This window comes from Sorex fumeus, unplaced genomic scaffold, assembly GCF_029834395.1.
Source record: "Sorex fumeus unplaced genomic scaffold, SorFum_2.1 ptg000029l, whole genome shotgun sequence".
Lineage (NCBI taxonomy): Eukaryota > Metazoa > Chordata > Mammalia > Eulipotyphla > Soricidae > Sorex > Sorex fumeus.
The window spans coordinates 1,432,265-1,451,321 of NW_026606086.1; the positions used below are offsets into that span (position 1 = coordinate 1,432,265).

Here is a 19,057-nt window from a genome sequence, read left to right on the forward strand (position 1 = left end):
CATCATGTGGTATGTGGTATGTGGGCAAGTGGATGTGGCTATTAAAGAGATCTGAGTAGAAGTCATGAATAATCTTCTCCATTGCCCTTCTGGAAGATGTGATAGATCCATCCTGATGTCGGAGGGCAGTCATCTTGGTTTTGTAGTTGGTGAAGGACAGGCGGGCATTACGAATGTTTTTCCCAGCTTCTGCTGCATCTACCAGTACTGCAGCTCTCCTGTTTTTGAGGTCATCCTTGATGGCTTCTCTGCACTGTTTGGCCAGTTCGGATGTTCGCTTGTGGTTGCCTGAGGCATGTGCCAAGCCACGTTGGCGAATAAGTTCAAGAGTGTTCGAAGAAAGATGGTTTTTTGTGGTTATCTATCTCTTGGCATTCCTTGCACAATCATGGAGGTGCTGAATCATTCGATCGTATTCCTCATCAATGTTGTCAATGACGGCATCTTCCCATGTTGCCGCAATAGAGCCAAAGAGCTCCCAGTTGGTGGTTGTTCTGGGAGTCCTCTTCTTAAACCTTGCATTCTTTTCTCCTCGTTCTGTGAGGTAGAATTTTGCACGAAGAAGACGGTGGTCTGATCCCGTTTGGAATTTTGGGACAACAGCAACATCGGTTAGGCAAAACCGCCGATTGAATATGATGTGGTCTATTTCATTGTGGAACCGTCCATCGGGAGACTCCCATGTCCAACGTTTAGATTCAGCCTTTTGGAATTGTGAGTTACCATGGAAGGTTTTGGTTGACATGATGAACTCAGACAGTCTGTCACCCTGTTCGTTCCATTCCAGGCCATGGGTTCCGATGTAGAGTTCATCGACTGATCTTCTTGGTCCTATCTTGGCATTAAAATCACCGACAATGATCTTGTAGAAGGTGTGATCTTCTTTATAGAACTTCTCCAGCTCCATGTAGAATTTCTCAGTTTCTCTTTCACCATAACTGGATGTTGGTGCATAGACAACAAAGATAGAAACTTCCGGTAGTGAGCCACATTTATTCAAGTGTAATCGTCCAATTCGGGTTGTTAGGCATTCGAATGAATCAATGCTCATGACTAAGTTTGTATTGACAAGGATACCAACACCACCGACGCCTCTTTTATCACATGTTCCAAGGAACAGTTCTTCTCCAGTGTCGAAAACAGCATGATGGGATTGATGTCTTCTCGTTTCGGTCAGACCAATGATGTCGTACTTGATCTTTCGCGCTTGTACCATAAGGTCTTCAATGGATGCAGTAGATGCCAGCGTACGAGCATTAAAAGTACAGACAATCATTTTTGTTTTTCTGCGTTTTGGCAGCCTATGTCTGCCTTGGTGTTTTATCAGCCTCTCCTTCCATATCCTTCTCGACTCTGCATATTCAGGGTTAGGGAAATGAGATCCATTTATTACTGGATTTGGCATATCAATTTGGTCTATTTGGCATAGACCACGGATAGCTTGCCAGGCTCTGCCGTGTGGGTTGGATATTTAAGGTACCCTGAAAACTTAGAGAAAAGTAAATAATGTTCGCGGCCGCGCGCTCCCGGGAGCTTGTTGTGATAATCTCTGGATCCTGGCCATTGTTGGGGTTACACGGCAGTTGGAGGGTGTAACTGTCTAGCTACTGACAGGTCCAGTCCCAAACCGTGCAGGCTTGGAGATCTCAAATAAATCACAAATAAATATGTGCTGAAAATAACCAGTAGGAAACGGGCTGGGACGGGCGTGTGGGAGAAACAGAAATTCCCGCACACCCTGCACCCAGCCCTGAGGTCACACTGCAGAACCTCAAGAGTTTGAATGAAAAATGTAAGCAATTTTATTTCTAGAAAATGAAAATATAAGATAATAGTCTTCAGGTCTTGCCAAGAGTCAATCAAGGGGAAAGGCAAGTCATGGAAACAAAATCACTCACAAAGGGCTAACTGGAAAAATGCAGTGACAGACTTGACTATTTCTGGCTGGAGCGGCCCTGCCTTCCACTCTCAAAGCTTCCTCCACAGCCACAGTCAAGTCAGGGTGGGACGGGCACAAGGACAAACATCGAACAGCAGCAGAGAAACACCAGAAATTAACACATTTAAGGACAATTGATTTTTGAGAATTCAGTAAGGGCAACAACAATTTTAAGCCAATTTGTTGGAACAGGAGATTCTCCATAAGCAAGAGGAGCAGCGGCCCGAGAGACAGCACAGGGGAAGGCGCTGGTCTTGCACGCAGCCAATCTGGGTTCTAGCCCCAGCACCACATATGGTCCCCGAGCATGCGCAGGAGTGATCCTTGAGCACAGAACCAGGAGTAAACCTTGAGTACTGCTGGGTGTGGACCAACTCCCATCTCTCCCCAAAAGGAAGAAACTGGACGCTTCCAGGAATCACTAAAATGCCAGTGTGAGTGTCACCATCACAAACGAGGCAGAAACGAGTGTCAAGTTCAAAGGGCAAACACTGAACTTACTCTGAAGGTGCCCTCCGACTCCATGGAGAGAAGGTCCCCGTCGAAGGGAATGAGGTCCAGGCTGTACTCCTCCCTATGGATGAAGGAGCCCAGGACGCCCAGGTCCTTCAGCCGCTGCTCACACAGCAGGCTACGCCGGGGCACAAACAAAATGTGGAAATCTCTTGTGGGGCCACGTCTGTCTTCACTGCAAAAGAAGGACTGTGCGTTGTCCCGAGGCCCCGACGCGAGGACTGCTCCCCAGGGCCCCACCTGTGCCTGACACACAGTGGGCTCTAAAGAGATGCTTATGAGCTAGCCCCCCACTACTGACTTGGCCCAAGTTTCGAGTTTTCCTGCTCTCTTGATGTGATGCTTTTTCTGGAAACCGCTGACCTGTGCTCTGCCAAGGGGCAGTGCTGCTTCTCTTGGGCCATTGATGGGACATGAAAACTCTCAGGGTTGGGGCTGGAGCAACAGCGCAGCGGGTAGGGCGTTTGCCTTGCACGCGCCGACTCGGATTCGATTCCCAGTTCCCAGCATCCTATATGGTCCCCTGAGCACCACCGCAGGTAATTCCTGAGTACAGAGCCAGGAGTAACCCCTGTGCATTGCCGGGTGTCACCCAAAACGAGAAAAAAAAAAACCCAAAAAACTCTCAGGGTTATTGCAATGGACATCTGTTTCTTGCAGAAAAAAAATGTTTCTATTTAATCAAGCGATGTCTCCGGCCCTCAGCTTGCTGCCCGCACACATGTCCAGGAACTCGTGCAGCACGTTCAGGTTCACCGCTGGGCCCCGCCGCCACGTGAGGCCGCGGTCACGTGAAAAGTGACATCACACCCCCTCATCTCCCTCCATCCCGCTAGGGGCTTGGGGGTGCCCCACCGAGCCAGGGCACAGGCCGCCGAGACTCAGTGCTCCCCGGGGGCTGTACAGACCCCCCAGAGCCCCAGCAAAGCCGGGGCACAGCGCTGCCTCTGCTCCCTCGAAGGGACCCTCCCAGGAAGCTGGGGGCGGGGTGACGAGGGCGCCCTGGCGTCATCTCCCCTGCGCACTGCCAGCTGGCCTTGCGAGGGCATTTTCCCCCGCCCCACTCCGGCTCCTGGGAGCGGTCTCAGGGGTTCCTCGGGTTCCCCTGGCCATCCCGGGGTCCTGCCCAGTGAGGGACAGACCAGCAGCCCCAGCAGGCCGGTGAGCGGCGAGCGGCGCCCTCTGCTGGCCGCCGTGCAAACTGCACAGGTGCCAGGTCCTGCCTGGCGCGGGGGTCCCGCCCATCTGCACCCAACAGCGCCTCGCTCAGGCCCGCGTCCCCGCGTCCCGGGGGTTCCCTGCCCGCCCCTCGGGGAACGGCCCGGGGGTTCCCTGCCCGCCCCTCGGGGAACGGCCCGTGGCTGCGGAGCCGCAGGAGGTGGCGCTGCCCGCGCAGCGGTCCCTGGGGGGCCTCCGGCCGGATGCCCTAGCTCCGTGGCGCCAGGTGGGTTGGCGGGGGCCGGAGCAGGGCCCGCGACTCCCGGCGGGCGACCCCCTGCGCCCGTCTCCCGGCGCGGGGCGGACCCCAGCCCCCGGCGCCCAGCGAGGAGCACCCTGAGGCCACGTGACCTTCTTTACTGGGGGCGGGGGCAGCAGTGGGCGGGCCGCGGGGAGCGCAGAGCGCGCGAGTCCTGGGGCGCGGGGGTCTCAGTCCGGAGGCGTCTGTCCGCGGGCCCGAGCCGCGGAGGAGGGGGCAGGACTGGACGGTGGCCTCGGCGTCCGGCCCCTCGGGCGGGACGGGGACCCCTGGCGTGCGGCGCGGGGTACTGGTCTAGTGGCGGCGGCGTCGGGCTCAGGCTTCGAGCTCCTTGTCTCCCTCGTCGGGGGCGCGCGGCTCCGCGTGGTCTAGGAGATGGGGGTCAGCAGCGGCCGGGCGGCCCGCACGTGCCGGCAGGGGGCTGTCCCCACTGAAGCGCCCCCGCCCGAGACTCACCACGCACCCCCACGCCTGCTGGGGGTTGCCCTCCACTCCAGGTGCGGAAACTGAAGCTCAAAGGTACGTGAGGCATGTACGGGCTCGGCTTCTTCTGACCCCAAGGTCGGGGGTGTCTCCTGCATCCCCTTCTCCCTGAAGGAGCGGCCGGACCTGTGCCCCCAGGCCTCAGGGGCTGGTCTGGGGGGGGGCACCGTCCTCTCCCCACCGAGCCCTGCTGCTGCTGCTGCGGCTGGGTGCGAACCTCCGGGAACCCCCAGCCCACTGAGTCTCCTTGGACCCGCCGGCCACGCACTGCTGGTCGCCAGCCCTGGGGGTCCTCACGGCCCCTGGGACCTCGACTTCCCTTCCTGTGCCAGAAATCAACCCAGAGAGAGGCCAGTGCACAACTGCCCTAGAACCTACACTCAACGGCTCCCAGGACTATTGCGGGGGGAGGGGCCCAGGCTTTGATGCTTGCAGAAGGTTAGTGAAATTTTACTGACTGTGAGGGAGAAAACATCTTTCTTGGGGTGGGGGCAGAGGGAGAGGCCCAAATGCCCAGGTGCGTTTGCCTGGCACATGACCCAACCTGAGTTTAATCCTCGGCTTCCCATAGGGTCCCTGAGCTCCACCAAGAGTAATTCCTGAGTGCAGAGCCAGGAGTAAGCCCTGAGCACTGCCAGGTGTGATCCAAAATAAGGGTGTTTGCCTTGCAAGCGGCCAACATGGCGACCCGAGTTCTCTTGAGCGCCCGGCAAGCTACCGAGAGTATCTCGCCCACACAGCAAAGCCTGGCAAGCTACCCATGACGTATCCTATTCAATATGCCAAACACAGTAACAATTGTCACAGTGGAGACATTACTGGGCCCGCTCGAGCAAATCGATGAACAGTGACAGTGACAGGGACTGTTGGGGCCATGGCTGGCGATGCTCAGGGGCCACTCCTGGCAGACCCAGGGGGACCTTATGGGGTGCCGGGATTCGACCCCGAGTCTTCTGCGCGCCAAGCAAGTCCCCTGTCTGCTGTAGTGTCTCTGGCTCCCACACGCTTCTTTTAAAGAACCAAGAACATGGGGGCAGAGAGGCAGCACAGGGGTCTGCGACACATGGTCCCCAAGCACTGCTGCAGCTGGGATGGACCCCGCGACTTGCCCGTCCAGACTACAGCAGGGGCTGCAGGCGGGCCCCAGCCCAGAGGGCCCAGGTCACCAAGGTCTCTGTGACCCCCATGCAGAAGCAGAAGAGCCCCCAGCTCTGACCCCAGGGCCCCATGCCCCCTCATCTCCCACCGTCCCGCTAGGGGTGCCGGGGGTGCCCCACCGAGCCAGGGCACAGGCCGCCGAGACTCAGCGCTCCCCGGGGGCTGTACAGACCCCCCAGACCCCCAGAAGAGCCGGGGCACAGCGCTGCCTCTGCTCCCTCGGAGGGACCCTCCTGGGAAGCTGGGGACCGGGTGGACAAGGGCGCCCTGGCGTCATCTCCCCTGCACTGCCAGCTGGCCTTTCGAGGGCATGTTCCCCCCCCCGCCCCGCCCCGGCTCCTGGGAGCAGTCTCAGGGGGTCCTCGGGTTCCCCTGGCCATCGCGGGGTCCTGCCCAGTGAGGGACCGACCAGCAGCCCTAGCAGGCAGGTGAGCGGCGAGCGGCGCCCTCTGCTGGCCTCCGTGCGAACTGCACAGGTGCCGGGCCCTGCCTGGGGCGGGGGTCCCGCCCACCCGCACCCAGCAGCGCCTCGCTCAGGCCGCGTCCCCGCGTCCCGGGGGTTCCCTGCTCGCCCCCCCCCCCGGGGGCCGGCCCGTGGCTGCGGAGCCGCAGGAGGTGGCGCTGCCCGCGCAGCGGTCCCTGGGGGGCCTCCTGCCGATTACCCGAGCTCCGTAGCGCCAGTTTGGTTGGCGGGGGCCTGAGCAGGGCCGGCAACTCCCGGCGGGCGACCCCCGGCGCCCGTCTCCCAGATGCGGGGCGGACCCCAGCCCCCGGCGCCCAGCGAGGCGCACCCGGAGGCCACGTGACTGTCTTTCCAGGGGGCAGCAGCGGGTGGGCCGCAGGGAGCGCAGGGCGCGCAAGTCCTGGGGCGCGGGCGCGGACCCCCGGCACGGGGGTCTCAGTCCGGAGGCGTCTGTCCCCGGGGCCCGGGCGGCGGGGGCGGCGGCAGGACTGGACGCGGCCTCAGCATCCAGCCCCTCGGGCGGGGGCCCCTGGTGTGAGGCGCCGGGTGCGCGTCCTGCTGCGGCGTCGGGCTCAGGCTTTGGGCTCCGCATCTCCCTCGTGGGGGGGGGGGGGGGGGCGCCCGTCTTCACGCGGTCTAGGAGATGGGGGTCAGCGGCGGCCCGGGCGGCCCGCACATGCCGGCAGGGGGCTCTCCCCGCTGCAGCGCCCCCGCCCCAGAATCACCACGCACCCCCACGCCTGCTGGGGGCGCCCTCCACTCCAGGTGGGAAAACCCCCAGCCCACTGAGCCTCCTAGGACCCGCCGGCCACGGACTGCTGGTTGCAGGCCCTGAGGGTCCTCACGGACCCTGGGCCCTCGACTTCCCTTCCTGTGCCAGAAATCAACCCAGAGGGGCTGTGTGTGTGGCATCACCCCCAGCGGCTGCCAGGCACAGCCGCAGTGGCCCCAGGGCCACGGACTGGCCCCACAGAGCAGAAAATCACCAAGATCAGCCCCACGGCCCCTGGGGCACTGCTTACGACTGTCCCACAAAAGGAAGCAACTTAAGAAGTTATCCTTTGGAACAACTGGTAAAAAACAAACCGGAAACACCCCCATAATCATTAAAGAGCAGGAAAACGCTTTGTTGTGTGGAAATACCTCCACGTGTGGTCCTGCTCTGCTTCCATGGCCGCCGCCACTGAGCCATGCATTCACCACTGCAGTGACATACAAACACACACACACACACACACACACACACACACACACACACACGCCATCACAATCCACTCTGCGATAAACAGCTTGGCACACTGGACAGACAGCACTGTCTGGACTCGGCCAGCACTCAGCAGCTGTGACCCAGAGAGAACCCATGCAGTTAGCTGCATCCCCGTCCTTCCAGACCGGGGCTCTATCCCCAGGGCTGTTTCCCCAGCCCCCGGCCAGGGCCACTCCTGAAGGCGCCGGAGTTGCCCCTCTTGCGGCCTGGGATTCCGTATTCTGAAGAAAAGACACGAATCAGACTGTGGGAAACTTCTCAGACTGTATCCCAGCAGGAGCTACTCCCAGCTCAGTGCTCACTGGACGAGGCAGGAGCGTGGATGGAATCGAGCGCTGGCTGTGCGCCTGGCACTAGCCCCGTGAGCTTTCCTAGCCCCCACTCAGATCTGAAATGCTACAGAATCTAATATCCGGGGCCAAAGCCCCCTGACCTCGGACCCAGGCACCCCTCAGAAACGCTCTATTCCTCACGCCTCCCTGGGCGGCCTGAGCAGCGGGGCTGCACACCACAAGGCCCTCCGCACAAGGCCTTCGCCTCGGTTTCCCCGATGGTGTCCTGGCTCGAGCTCACTTTAACCTTGGGCTGAAAGTCAGTGCCTGACATTTTCAAGTATTCGGACTTACACACAAAGGCCGCACCTTCGAAAACAGACACTTTTGAGATTTATTTTACTCAGCTAACCTATTAGTAAATGATGTCGCTTCACTTACTGTTCTGGATGCCATAAATTTCATGTTCCTAGGAAAGCAAACATACAAATGGTGAACAGAACCCCTAAAACTTACCAGCCGACCCAAACTTGGAGTCACTGCAGGCAGCCAGCCTGGGTTGGATTGCTGGCCTCCCACACCGTCCCCAAACACCACCAAGAGTCAATCGTGAGTGCAGAGCCAGGGGTAAGCCTGAGCACTGCCAAGGGTGACCCAAAGAAAACAGACCAACAACAAAAACTCAGGTGTTCTAACACTCCCACTCCCAAGCACAGTAGACTTTAGTGTTGAGTCAGAGAATGCAGGGGTTATGGTACATGCCTGACACATGACTGCCAACTTCGCCCCCTGGCACCACAAGGGTCTCAAGCATTGCCATTTGCATCCCAAGAGAGGCCACTGGATTGGCCTGGGATATCCCTGCCACCACAGCACCAAGCCTCATCGAACTGCTAAGAATCACCACCAGGAGGTGTCCTGGGGCAGTGCTCAGGAGACCCGGGGTCAGGGAGATAGTACAGTGGGTAAGGTGCTTGCTTTGCATTCAGCTGACCCGGGGTTCTATCCCCAGCACCCCATACTGTCCACTGAGCACTGCCAGGAGTGATCCTGAGTGCGAAGCCTGAGCACTGCCTGGCATGAGCCCCTCCAAAAAATAAAAAAACACTTTAGTATAAAAATTTAGATTCCCCAAAGCCAGGTGTATAAATTCAGGCTGAAGTAACCAATCCTGTGTCTGAAAAACTTGGAGCCACATGAAGTAACAATCAGAAGACATGCCGCTCCGTCAAGGAGAAGAGGGGGGTGCACACCCACCCTTGAAAGGTCCACTGAAGGCTCCTATGCTGCCCGAGCCCCTGAGTTGCTTGTGCCCATGTAGCCGAGCAAATGCGGTGCCCGCAGCTCTCCTTGAGATGGGGACTTTTGTGCTTTCCGTTCTAATGTTGGGATGTGTGTAGGGGCTCTCTCTGCCTTTGGAGAAGCCCACGGTCTCTGCTGAAATGTTACTCTCTCTCCGCTCGTCCTCTTCCTAAAGGTCACCAAATAAAATGTTTTTTTTACTTCAAATAAATAAACAAAAGGTCCACAGAAGATAAAACATTTACCACTCATAACAGCGTCAGTGATTCTAAAAACCAGACAGCTCTGCACACCACTTACTCCAGAAGTGGAACATCATATTACTCTTGCTAGAGTCCAGAATGACAGTTTCAAAAAAATAATAATAACCAAAATCTTTTTACCTTTAGAAGTGAGTACTGTGCAATCAAGCCAAATGGTCCTGTGAGATACTCATCTCAAACTATTGCCTGCGGGAGAGAGAAGCATCCCGTTCTTTTAGTAAAAGGGATTTCAATAACGGCCAACAGCAAACAACAGTCATTTGCAAACTCTGGACAAACGAAACTTGCAGTTAGGAATAGCTGACCACACTCCTATTTCGTGGCCTGAAGAAAAACAGCGTCAGGGCAAGGGGTGCTACTGGCCACGGAAGCACATTCACTGTCATCCACAAAGAGTGTGTATGCAGTGTCCTGGGGTCAGACTGGGGTCATGAACCCCATAGGTGATCTGCCAAGGAAACCGTGGAGGAAAAGGCATCTGGAAAAGTGGTTCCCAGGGTAGCATGCCACGACACCCCGCACAGGGGGACAGCGGGGAGTGCCTGGACGTGGGGCTGAGCTCTTCCTGCGGAGAGGGACTCGAGTCGCCCCCGTTTTCCTTCCCAGAGCTGAGCCGCAGGGGCGGGGAGCGCAATGTCCCCTCTCTCTGGGCATCCAGCACTGGGGGGCGCCCCCGGCTCCAGAGGCCGCCGCCCACCCGAGCCCTCAGCTTGCTGCCCCCGCACTTGTCCAGGAACTTGCACAGCAAGTTCAGGTCACCTGCTCTAAAGACAGGTGCACGGCCTTGGCACCATCCAGCCCCGCCACCACGTGACGCCGCGGTCACGTGAAAAGAGTGACATCACGTGAAAAGAGTGACATCGCACCGCCATCTGAAGCTAGAAGCCACCAGAGTCCCCGGGCCTCTTTCTGGTCTTGCCTTCCACCTCTTGGTTCCACCCTGCCCGGCTCCATCCCACCCTGGGACCGAGGCTCCCGCAAGGTCCCCGCCGTGGCCCGCGAGTCCCCGGGAGCCGAGAACTGGCGTCAGAGACAGCAGCGCTGGTTCTAGGACGTCGGGGCGACCCCTGCCCGAGCAGCCCCTGGACACCGCGGGTGGGGTGCAGAACATTGGTTTTGTTTCTTTGGTTGAAATAAAATAAAGAGAAGGGACCAGAGCGACCGCACAGCGGTTAGGACGTTTGCCTTGCACACGGCCCACCCTGGTTCGATCCCCACCATCCCATAGGGTCCCCCAAGCAACGCCAGGCTTAATTCCTGAGTGCAGAGCCAGGAGTAAGCCCTGAGCATCTCTCGATGTGACCCAAAAGCAAAATAAATAAATAAAAGAAACAAAATGACTAAAGATAAAATTGGTCTTCGTCCCGCTTAACAGTCTCACCTTCAGGGGCTGGGGATAGTACAGGGATTAAGGCATTTGCCTGCAGGCGGGATATGCTTCATATGCTTCAGCCCCTGCAGCCCCCCAAAGAACGCTGATGATTAAGGCTCCGTTTGGACCAGGGAGAGGCGCCAAGCTTCGGAAGCTTCTGGAGCGTGGGAGCTGACTCCCACCACAGCTGCCCGGTGAGGCTTTGCTAGCATCGCTCACCAGCCCACTGCACTGCTGCTCGCTCAAAATTTCAAGATTGACTTAAATTTGATTTTTCTTTTTAAAAATGTTATTTTCTTTTGAAATTTTTTTAATCCTAATGAAATACACAGAGTTGATCATGATTGGATTTCAGTCATATCATGTTCCAACACCTGTCCCTTCGCCAGTGTACATTGCTCACCACCAATGTTCCCAGTCTCCCTACTCCCCCAGGCAGGGAAGGCACCTCTCTCTCCCTCCTCCTTTCTGCAGTGCTCTCTCTCCACTCCCTCTCTCCCTCTTTTCTCTCTCCCCCTGTCTCTGACACATGCCTTTTGGTTTACAATACAGATATTGAAAGATTATTATGTATATCTCTTTACCTACTTTCAACACCCAGTTCCGTCCAAAGTGATTTCCAACCATTTCCAAGCATTATTGCCAGACTGGTCCCTACTCTATCCTAACTACCCTCTGTCCCCGATGCTTGTGGTAGCTTCCAACCATTGACCAGTCCTCCTGGACCCATTTTCCTAGTCTTGGATATCAATCTCATATATATGTGAATATATATATACATATATATATTATGGGCTGGAGCAATAGCACAGCGGGTAGGGCGTTTGCCTTGCATGCAGCCAACATGGCCGACCCGAGTTCAATTCCAACGCCCCTCTCGGAGAGCCCAGCAAGCTACCGAGAGTATCTTGCCCGCACGGCAAAGCCTGGAAAGCTCCCCGTGACATATTCGATATGCCAAACACAGTAACAACAAGTCTCACGATGGAGTCGTTACTGGACCCACTCAAGCAAGTCGATGAACAACGGGAGTTGAAATATTGAATGTAATCAAATAAATTGGTGTGGAAATATTGAATGTAATCAAATAATGTGAACAACCTTATGAAACAACAAAAACAACAACAACAGAACCCAACAAGGGCCAGAGCAATAGCTTAGGTATTTGTTTTGTACCCCACTGACCTGGGTTGATCCCCGGCACCCCACATGGTTCCCCAAGCCTTACCATGAGTGATTCCTGAGTGTAGAGCCAGGGGTAAGCCCTGAGCACCACGGGGTTTGGTCCCCAAACTAACAAGCAAAATAAAACATAACAAGGAAGCAACACAGCAAAGAAATATTACCTGATTCTCCTGGGCCCTTTCGTCCTCATCTGCTTGAGAATCAGAATTACCTTTTAGTTAAAAAACAAAGAGTGAGTGTAGGTCTTTGAAAATGTGCCTTTTGGGGGCAGCAACAGTTCAGCAGGTAAGGGGTTAGATCTCTGGTCCCCTGAATGGTCCCCTGAGCAGGGTGATCCCTGAGCAGAGCCAGCAGTAAATTCTGAGCACCGCAAGGTGTGACCCCCAAACCAAACTGACCCCCATCCCCAAAGTGCCTTTTCGCCTTGTTTTGGGCTCTTATTTTGGCGCCAGTGCTTGCGGACCCAGGGATGCTACCGTGAGCCCGTGCTCCGGGCAGGTGCCCAAGTTCACCCTTCTGTGCAGCCAGCTGGGGGGAGGGGGGTAGGGCAGGGGGGGCTGGTGCCCCCGGAGGTTTGGGGGAGGGCAGAAAGCAGGCAACCCTCAGCGGTAGCATTTTACTTGCAGTGCTCTGGAGCTGCCTTTTGTTCTCTTTGAGTTGAAGCTCCAAGTTTTTGACCTTGAGCTCCAGTTTCACCTTGTCAGATTCCAGGGACTGAACAACTGAATGCAAGGACTTGGCAGAGGCATTTTCTGCCCTGAACAAGGAGACCTGCAACACAGGGGTGTGGCTTAGGCCCACATGGCTGTGACCCCCATGTGGGTGTGGCCTGTGCCAACATGGGAGTGGCTCAAGCCGGAGTGGGCATGGCTCAGGCCAATGTGGGCATGGTTCAGAGTGAGATGAGCTTGGCTCGGCCATGTAGGCGTGGCCCTGGCAGAGATGGGTTTGGCTCGGGTCCAAGTGGGCGGGGCCGGGACTCGACCTCATTCCTCAGCTTCTCCAGCTCTGTGTCCTTCTCCGTGAGCATGGCACTGGTAATACTGATGGATTTCTGCAGGGAAGCGTTCTCTTCATCGGAGTCTCTTATGAACTCGGATTCTCTAAAAGACCAAAGAGTTCACGAATCATGACCATCCTGTTATTCGTGGATTGCCTCGAGCAGGCCCTAGTAACGTCTCCTTCATCCTAGCCCTGAGATTTTTAAGAAAATGCTATTTCAAGGCTCTTTAGTAGAATGAGACCCATCATTGTTACTGGTATTTGGCATATTGGGTATGACACAGGGAGTTTGCCAGACTCTGCCATGTGGGCAGGTTACATTCGGGAGCCTGCTAGTTTGTCAAAGTAGGAATGAGATAATAAGATGTCATAATAAGATGTCACACGGCTGCGAATGCGGCCGCGTGGTTCCGGGAGCTGGTTTTTATAGTCTCTGAGTCTTGGCCGTTGATGGGATTATACGGCGCCAGGGGGCCAGTTGGTGGGTGTGACCCCCGCCTCCCCAGAAAAAAAGAACTAAGAATCAGGGCTGCGGAGATGGCAGGACTTGCACCCAAGTACTGCGTCCCTCAAGTACGCTCAGGAGCAGCCAATATGTCCTCGCCCTGCAGTGAGCCAGGACGGGCCGAGCACCATGGGGTGTGGCCCAAAACAAAACCAAAAGAAGGGGGAAAAAAAGAATCAGGGCAAGGAGATCAAGGTTAGAGCTTACACCCTGTGTGCTGGAAGGCCGAAAAGGACCCATGCTGCGGGCACCCCCGCCCTGGAGCCTGCCGGTCTGAGCCCTAGGTCCCAGGGACTTCTGGGAACTGCCCAGACGTGCTAAAGCTCCAAGCACTGCTGGGAAGAGTTCCAGTATTCCTAGGAATATCTCCAGTGCTACTGGATTAAAGCCCCAGTACTTCTGAGTAAGTCCACCAGTACTGCTGGAAGTAGCCCTGAGCACTGCTGGGTATAGCCCCAAGGACTGCAGGGTGTGGCCCAGCACTGGGCAGGTGCTGTGTCACCTCGAGGGCCTGGGCCCTAATGCCTTCAGGCTGCCAGCCCAGTGCTGCCAGTCCCTGCCCCCGAGTGCCGGGAAGGCTTCTGAACAATCACTTTATTTTTTAAAGTCTTTCTTGGGGGTGGGGGCAAAGGGAGAGGCCCAAATGCCCAGGTGCGTTTGCCTGGCACATGACCCAACCTAAGTTCAATCCTCGGCTTCCCATAGGGTCCCTGAGCTCCACCAAGAGTAATTCCTGAGTGCAGAGCCAGGAGTAAGCCCTGAGCACTGCTGGGTGTGGTCCAAAAAAAGGGTGTTTGCCTTGCAAGCGGCCAACATGGTGACCCGAGTTCGATTCCTCTGCCTCTCGAGAGCCCGGCAAGCTATCGAGAGTATCTCGCCCGCACAGCAAAGCCTGGCTAGCTACCCATGAGGTATCATATTCGATATACCAAACACAGTAACAATTGTCACAGTGGAGATGTTACTGGGCGCGCTGGAGCAAATCGATGAACAGTGACAGTGACAGGGACTGTTGGGGCCACGGCTGACGATGCTCAGGGGCCACTCCTGGCAGACCCAGGGGGACCTTATGGGGTGCCGGGATTCGACCCCGAGTCTTCTGCACGCCAAGCAAGTGCCCTGTCTGCTCTAGTGTCTCTGGCTCCCAGACGCTTCTTTGAAAGAATCAAGAACATGGGGGCAGAGAGGCAGCACAGGGGTCTGCGCCACATGGTCCCCAAGCACTGCTGCAGCTGGGACGGCCCACGCGACTCGCCCACCCAGGCTACAGCAGGGGCTGCAGGCGGGCCCCAGTCCAGAGGGCCCAGGTCACCAAGGTCTCTGTGACCCCCATGCGGAAGCAGAAGAGCCCCCAGCTCTGACCCCAGGGTCCCATGCCCCCTCATCTCCCACCGTCCCGCTAGGGGTGCCGGGGGTGCCCCACCGAGCCAGGGCACAGGCCGCTGAGACTCAGCGCTCCCCGGGGGCTGTACAGACCCCCCCAGACCCCTAGCAGAGCTGGGGCACTGCGCTGCCTCTGCTCCTTCAGAGGGACCCTCCCGGGAAGCTGGGGGCGGGGGGGGGGGGGGGGGGGACGAGGCCGCCCTGGCGTCATCTCCCCTGCACTGCCAGCTGGCCTTTCGAGGGCATGTTCCCCGCCCCCCACCCCGACTCCTGGGAGCGGTGTCAGGGGGTCCTCGGGTTCCCCTGGCCATCGCCTGGTCCTGCCCAGTGAGGGACCGACCAGCATCCCCAGCAGGCCGGTGAGCGGCTCGCGGCGCCCTCTGCTGGCCGCCGTGCGAACTGCACAGGTGCCGGGCCCTGCCTGGCGCGGGGGTCCCGCCCACCCGCACCCAGCAGCGCCTCGCTCAGGCCCGAGTCCCCGCGTCCCGGGGGTTCCCTGCCCGCCCCTCGGGGGCCGGCCCGTGGCTGCGGAGCCGCAGGAGGGGGCGCTGCCGGCGCAGCGGTCCCTGGGGGGCCTCCGGCCGGATGCCCGAGCTCCGTGGCGCCAGGTTGGTGGGCAGGGGCCGGGGCAGGGCTGGCGACTCCCGGCGGGCGACCCCCAGCGCCCGTCTCCCCGCGCGGGGCGGACCCCAGCCACGTGACCGTCTTTCCTGGGGGCAGCGGCGGGTGGGCCGCGGGGAGCGCAGGGCGCGGACCCCCGGCGCAGGGGTCTGAGTCCGGAGGCGTCTGTCCGCGGGCCGGGCGGCGGCCTCGGCTTCCGGCATCTCGAGCGGAGCGGGGCGGGGCGGGGCGGGTGGGCGGGGGCCCCTGGAGTGTGGCGCAGGGTCCGGGTCCGGGTCTGGTGGCTGCGTCGGGCTCAGTCTTCGGGCTTCTCATCTCCCTCCTTGGGGGCGCCCGGCTCTGCGGGGTCTAGGAGATGGGGGGTCAGCCGCTCCCTGGCGCCCACACATGCGGGCAGGGGGCTGTCCCCGCTGCAGCGCCCCCACCCGAAACTCACCACGCACGCCCACGCCTGCTGGGGGCGCCCTCCACTCCAGGTGGGGAAACTAAGGCTCCAACGTAAGCAGCGAGGCGTGGACGGGCTCGGCTTCTTCTGACCCGGAGGTTTGGGGTTTCTCCTGCATCCCATTCTCCAAGTCGGAGGGGCACGACCTCTGCCCCCCCTCCACCTCCCCCCCCCCCCCCGCTGGGCACGAACCTCCGGGAACCCCCAGCAAACTGAGTCTCCTTGGACCCGCCGGCCACAGACTGTTGGTCGCAGGCCCTGAGGGTCCTCACGGTCCCTGGGGCCTCGACTTCCCTTCCTGTGCCAGAAATCAACCCAGAGAGAGGCCAGTGCACAACTGCCCTATAACTGATGCTCAACGGTTCCCAGGACTATTGCGGGGGGAGGGGACCAGGCTTTGATGCTTGCAGAAGTTTAGTGAAATTTTACTGACTGTGAGGGAGAAAAAGTTTGCCTTGTGTACATGCCAGAACCCGATTATCATTGTGTCCATTTGAATTTAAAGAAACAAGTTAATAACTTTGGGAGATGGAGAACAGAAAGAAAAAAAAAGGACTTGTTGCACCCCCACCCCACCACCCAAAAAAAGAATTCTTTTAAACACCTAATCCCAGGTTGAAGTGCTATTTCTTGAATAAATTATTACCAAGCAATGACAACAATTAAAACACACACAAAAGGACGTGTGGGGGGGAGCACAGGGTGGGGACGGACGTTCAGTCAAGACTGGGCAATGCCACAGCCTGGAAAGGACAAGAGAGGGGACAGAAGTATGGCTCCTGGGATGCATATTGGGAGAGAGACAGAGGTGCATGTGAAGTGGGGGATCTCATTAAAGTCTGGGGTCCAGGACAGCAGTGGATGTTCGTGTCCTACTCAGTGTTTCGAATCTGTGTGCCTTGGGGATGGAGGGAATGTGCACCCCTGGGAGAAGCTGGGAGGACCACTGGGTATTCCCTCCAACCCACCTTGCGGCACTGGGTCATGCATGTTTAGATCACATGCTCTGGGCCATAGCACCAGTGATGCGGGCAGGTGACACATTGAATGAGGCATAACTTACAGCAACAAGCCGAGTCTCTCTGGTCCCCGGGTGAGTGGGTGAACGAAGAGCATGTTCCGAGTGTCAGATGCCTCCCAAAACTGACAGGAGGATTCGGAGACTGAGGCCCACGTTAGAAATGGCAGAATGTATGTCTGGTTAGTGAGACCCAAGATATCCGCACACACATTACAGAATTCTCATGGGTTTATGGCAAACGGGAATTCTCACAGAGATGAAAAGAGAAGTGTGTATTTCTCTCAGCGCCTGGCTCACACTTACACTCCAGATCATTAAATAGAAAGCAAAGAATCTGAGACTAACAGAGATCTCCTGAATTCAACACCCAAGGGCTGGAAATACACCGGAAAGGGTGGACTTCTGTGCAGTTAAGCTATTCCATGAGCAACACCTCGCTAGGGAATAGGATCTTGTTTAGGTGGAAATAAGAGCGTTTTAGTGGAAAGGAAATCTCTGATGCGACCCTGTGGGTCAGGAATCTTGACTTTCCTATGGCATGTGTTTGGGGCTGGGCTGGGGTCTACGCTTCACAGACAGGGGAGCTGGGTTGGTCCCCAGCACTGCATGGTCTCTGGAGGCAGGAATGACTGAAGAGCACTGTGTCCCCAAAGCAAAACAAAACAAACTTATTTGGTAACTGATCCCACCATAAGATTATTTTAAGAGTTCCTTGCTCTAAATCTAACACATACTTAGAAAATCTGATTTTAAATGTTTATTCAAAGTGAAGGGGTTTAAGGAGGATGAGCAAAGTCTCCTGCCCCCGCGCCTGGCTGTCCTCGCCGGGACCCCTTGGAGGGGAGCAGGTTGAGTTTCCCTCCCCACCCCGACCAGTGCTCCGGCAGCCGAAGACCTCCACAACCAGCCACCACCATGCTGAGACCACTCTCCACAGGCATGAAGGTACTGGCAGAGGAACAAAGGCATGCGTGTCCTGGGGCTGAGATCTCCAAGCCTGCTCAGATTGGGGCTGAGCATCCTCCACTCAGACCCTCCATATTCCTGTAGGCAGGGGTTACACCCACCAACTGCCCCCCTTGTGCCCTGTAATCCCATCAACGGCCAAGACCCAGAGACTATAAAACCCAGCTCCCGGAAGCATCTTATTATCTCATTCTTTCTTTGGACAAACTGGCAGGCTACCGAATGTAACCTGCCCACACGGCAGAGTCTGGCAAACTCCCCGTGGCTTACGCAATATGCCAAATACCAGTAACAATGATGAGGCTCATTCTGCTAACCCTGAAAGAGCCTTGAATATGGCACTTTTTAAAAAATTCTCAGGGCTAGGACAAAGGAGACATTACCGGGGCCTGTTCGAGGCAATCGACGAACAACAGGATGGTTGTGATCGTGATCGTGAGCAGATTCCGGTTTTTTTTTGGGGGGGGAGGGGGTCATACTGAGAGATCTCAGGGGATCCTCCAGGTTGTGCACTCAGGAATTACTCCTGGCAGTACTTGGGGGACCATATGGGATGCCAAGGATCGAACCCAAGTTGGCCGTGTGCAAGGCAAACGCTCTCCACGCTGGAATGTCGCTCCAGTCCCACATTCCCATTCTTTGGTCAGGACTATCCAACTAGCCTGAGCCATCAGCTCTAAGGCAGGAGGGGAGGGAAGCTTCCTTGGCGTGTTCCTGACACAAGCCTGGAACATTGCACAATCACCTGGCAGCCTTTCCTCGAGTGAGCACGTGTGGCGACCCCTACATGGACACGGCCAAACAGACCCTGGCAGCTGCTCCTGCTGACCAGTCCTCACGGCTAATTCCTTTGGTCTCTTCTCAGCTCTGACTTCTACCGTGCAATCCAGAAGTGGCTGGAGGACATCGGGCCTCTTTACCGATGCCCGAGTCACAAATACGTGGGCGCCTTGAAAGCCACACGCTTTAGATTTGGTGTCATGAGCAACAGCAGAGGGAGGAGAGCCGGAAGGGAGGTGTCCGGGGCCAGAAACCTTTCCCAAGGGATCACACTATCCAGATTCTTTCCTTACGACTTTCATAAGAAATAAATCTGTCATGATGCAAATGCCTTAAAGTGTTACTGGGCAGCCTTTCAAAATGCAAAAAACAAGAACCAAATATTAGAAACTAAAAAAATATATGAAATTTATTATAACGTGGATAGAGTTTCTTTAGTCTTTCCATCAAAGACACACAGATAGAGCAAAGGAAGCAGGAGTGGGAGGAAAAAGAGAGGGTGAGGTGAGCACGGCAGCGCGTGAGCGCAGAGACAGCCAGACATCAGCACCCACAGTGAGCTCAGGACCGCGGAGGCTGCCTCCGGGCCCCGCAGAGTTCCTGACCAAAGCCCGCGCCTGACATTCTGGTTCTGGTATCT

The 19,057-nt window shown here is 57.0% G+C and overlaps 1 protein-coding gene across 1 annotated transcript in view; it reads right to left on the reverse strand.

Annotated features, from left to right (window-relative positions):
- The window catches only part of LOC130024575 (CAP-Gly domain-containing linker protein 1-like), a 94,496-nt gene that overhangs the window by 51,070 nt on the left and 24,369 nt on the right, over window positions 1-19,057 (reverse strand). The window contains 4 exon segments of the mRNA XM_056115288.1: window positions 11,856-11,905; window positions 12,315-12,465; window positions 12,680-12,797; window positions 18,749-18,762. Coding sequence (XP_055971263.1) covers window positions 11,856-11,905; window positions 12,315-12,465; window positions 12,680-12,797; window positions 18,749-18,762 — 333 coding nt within the window.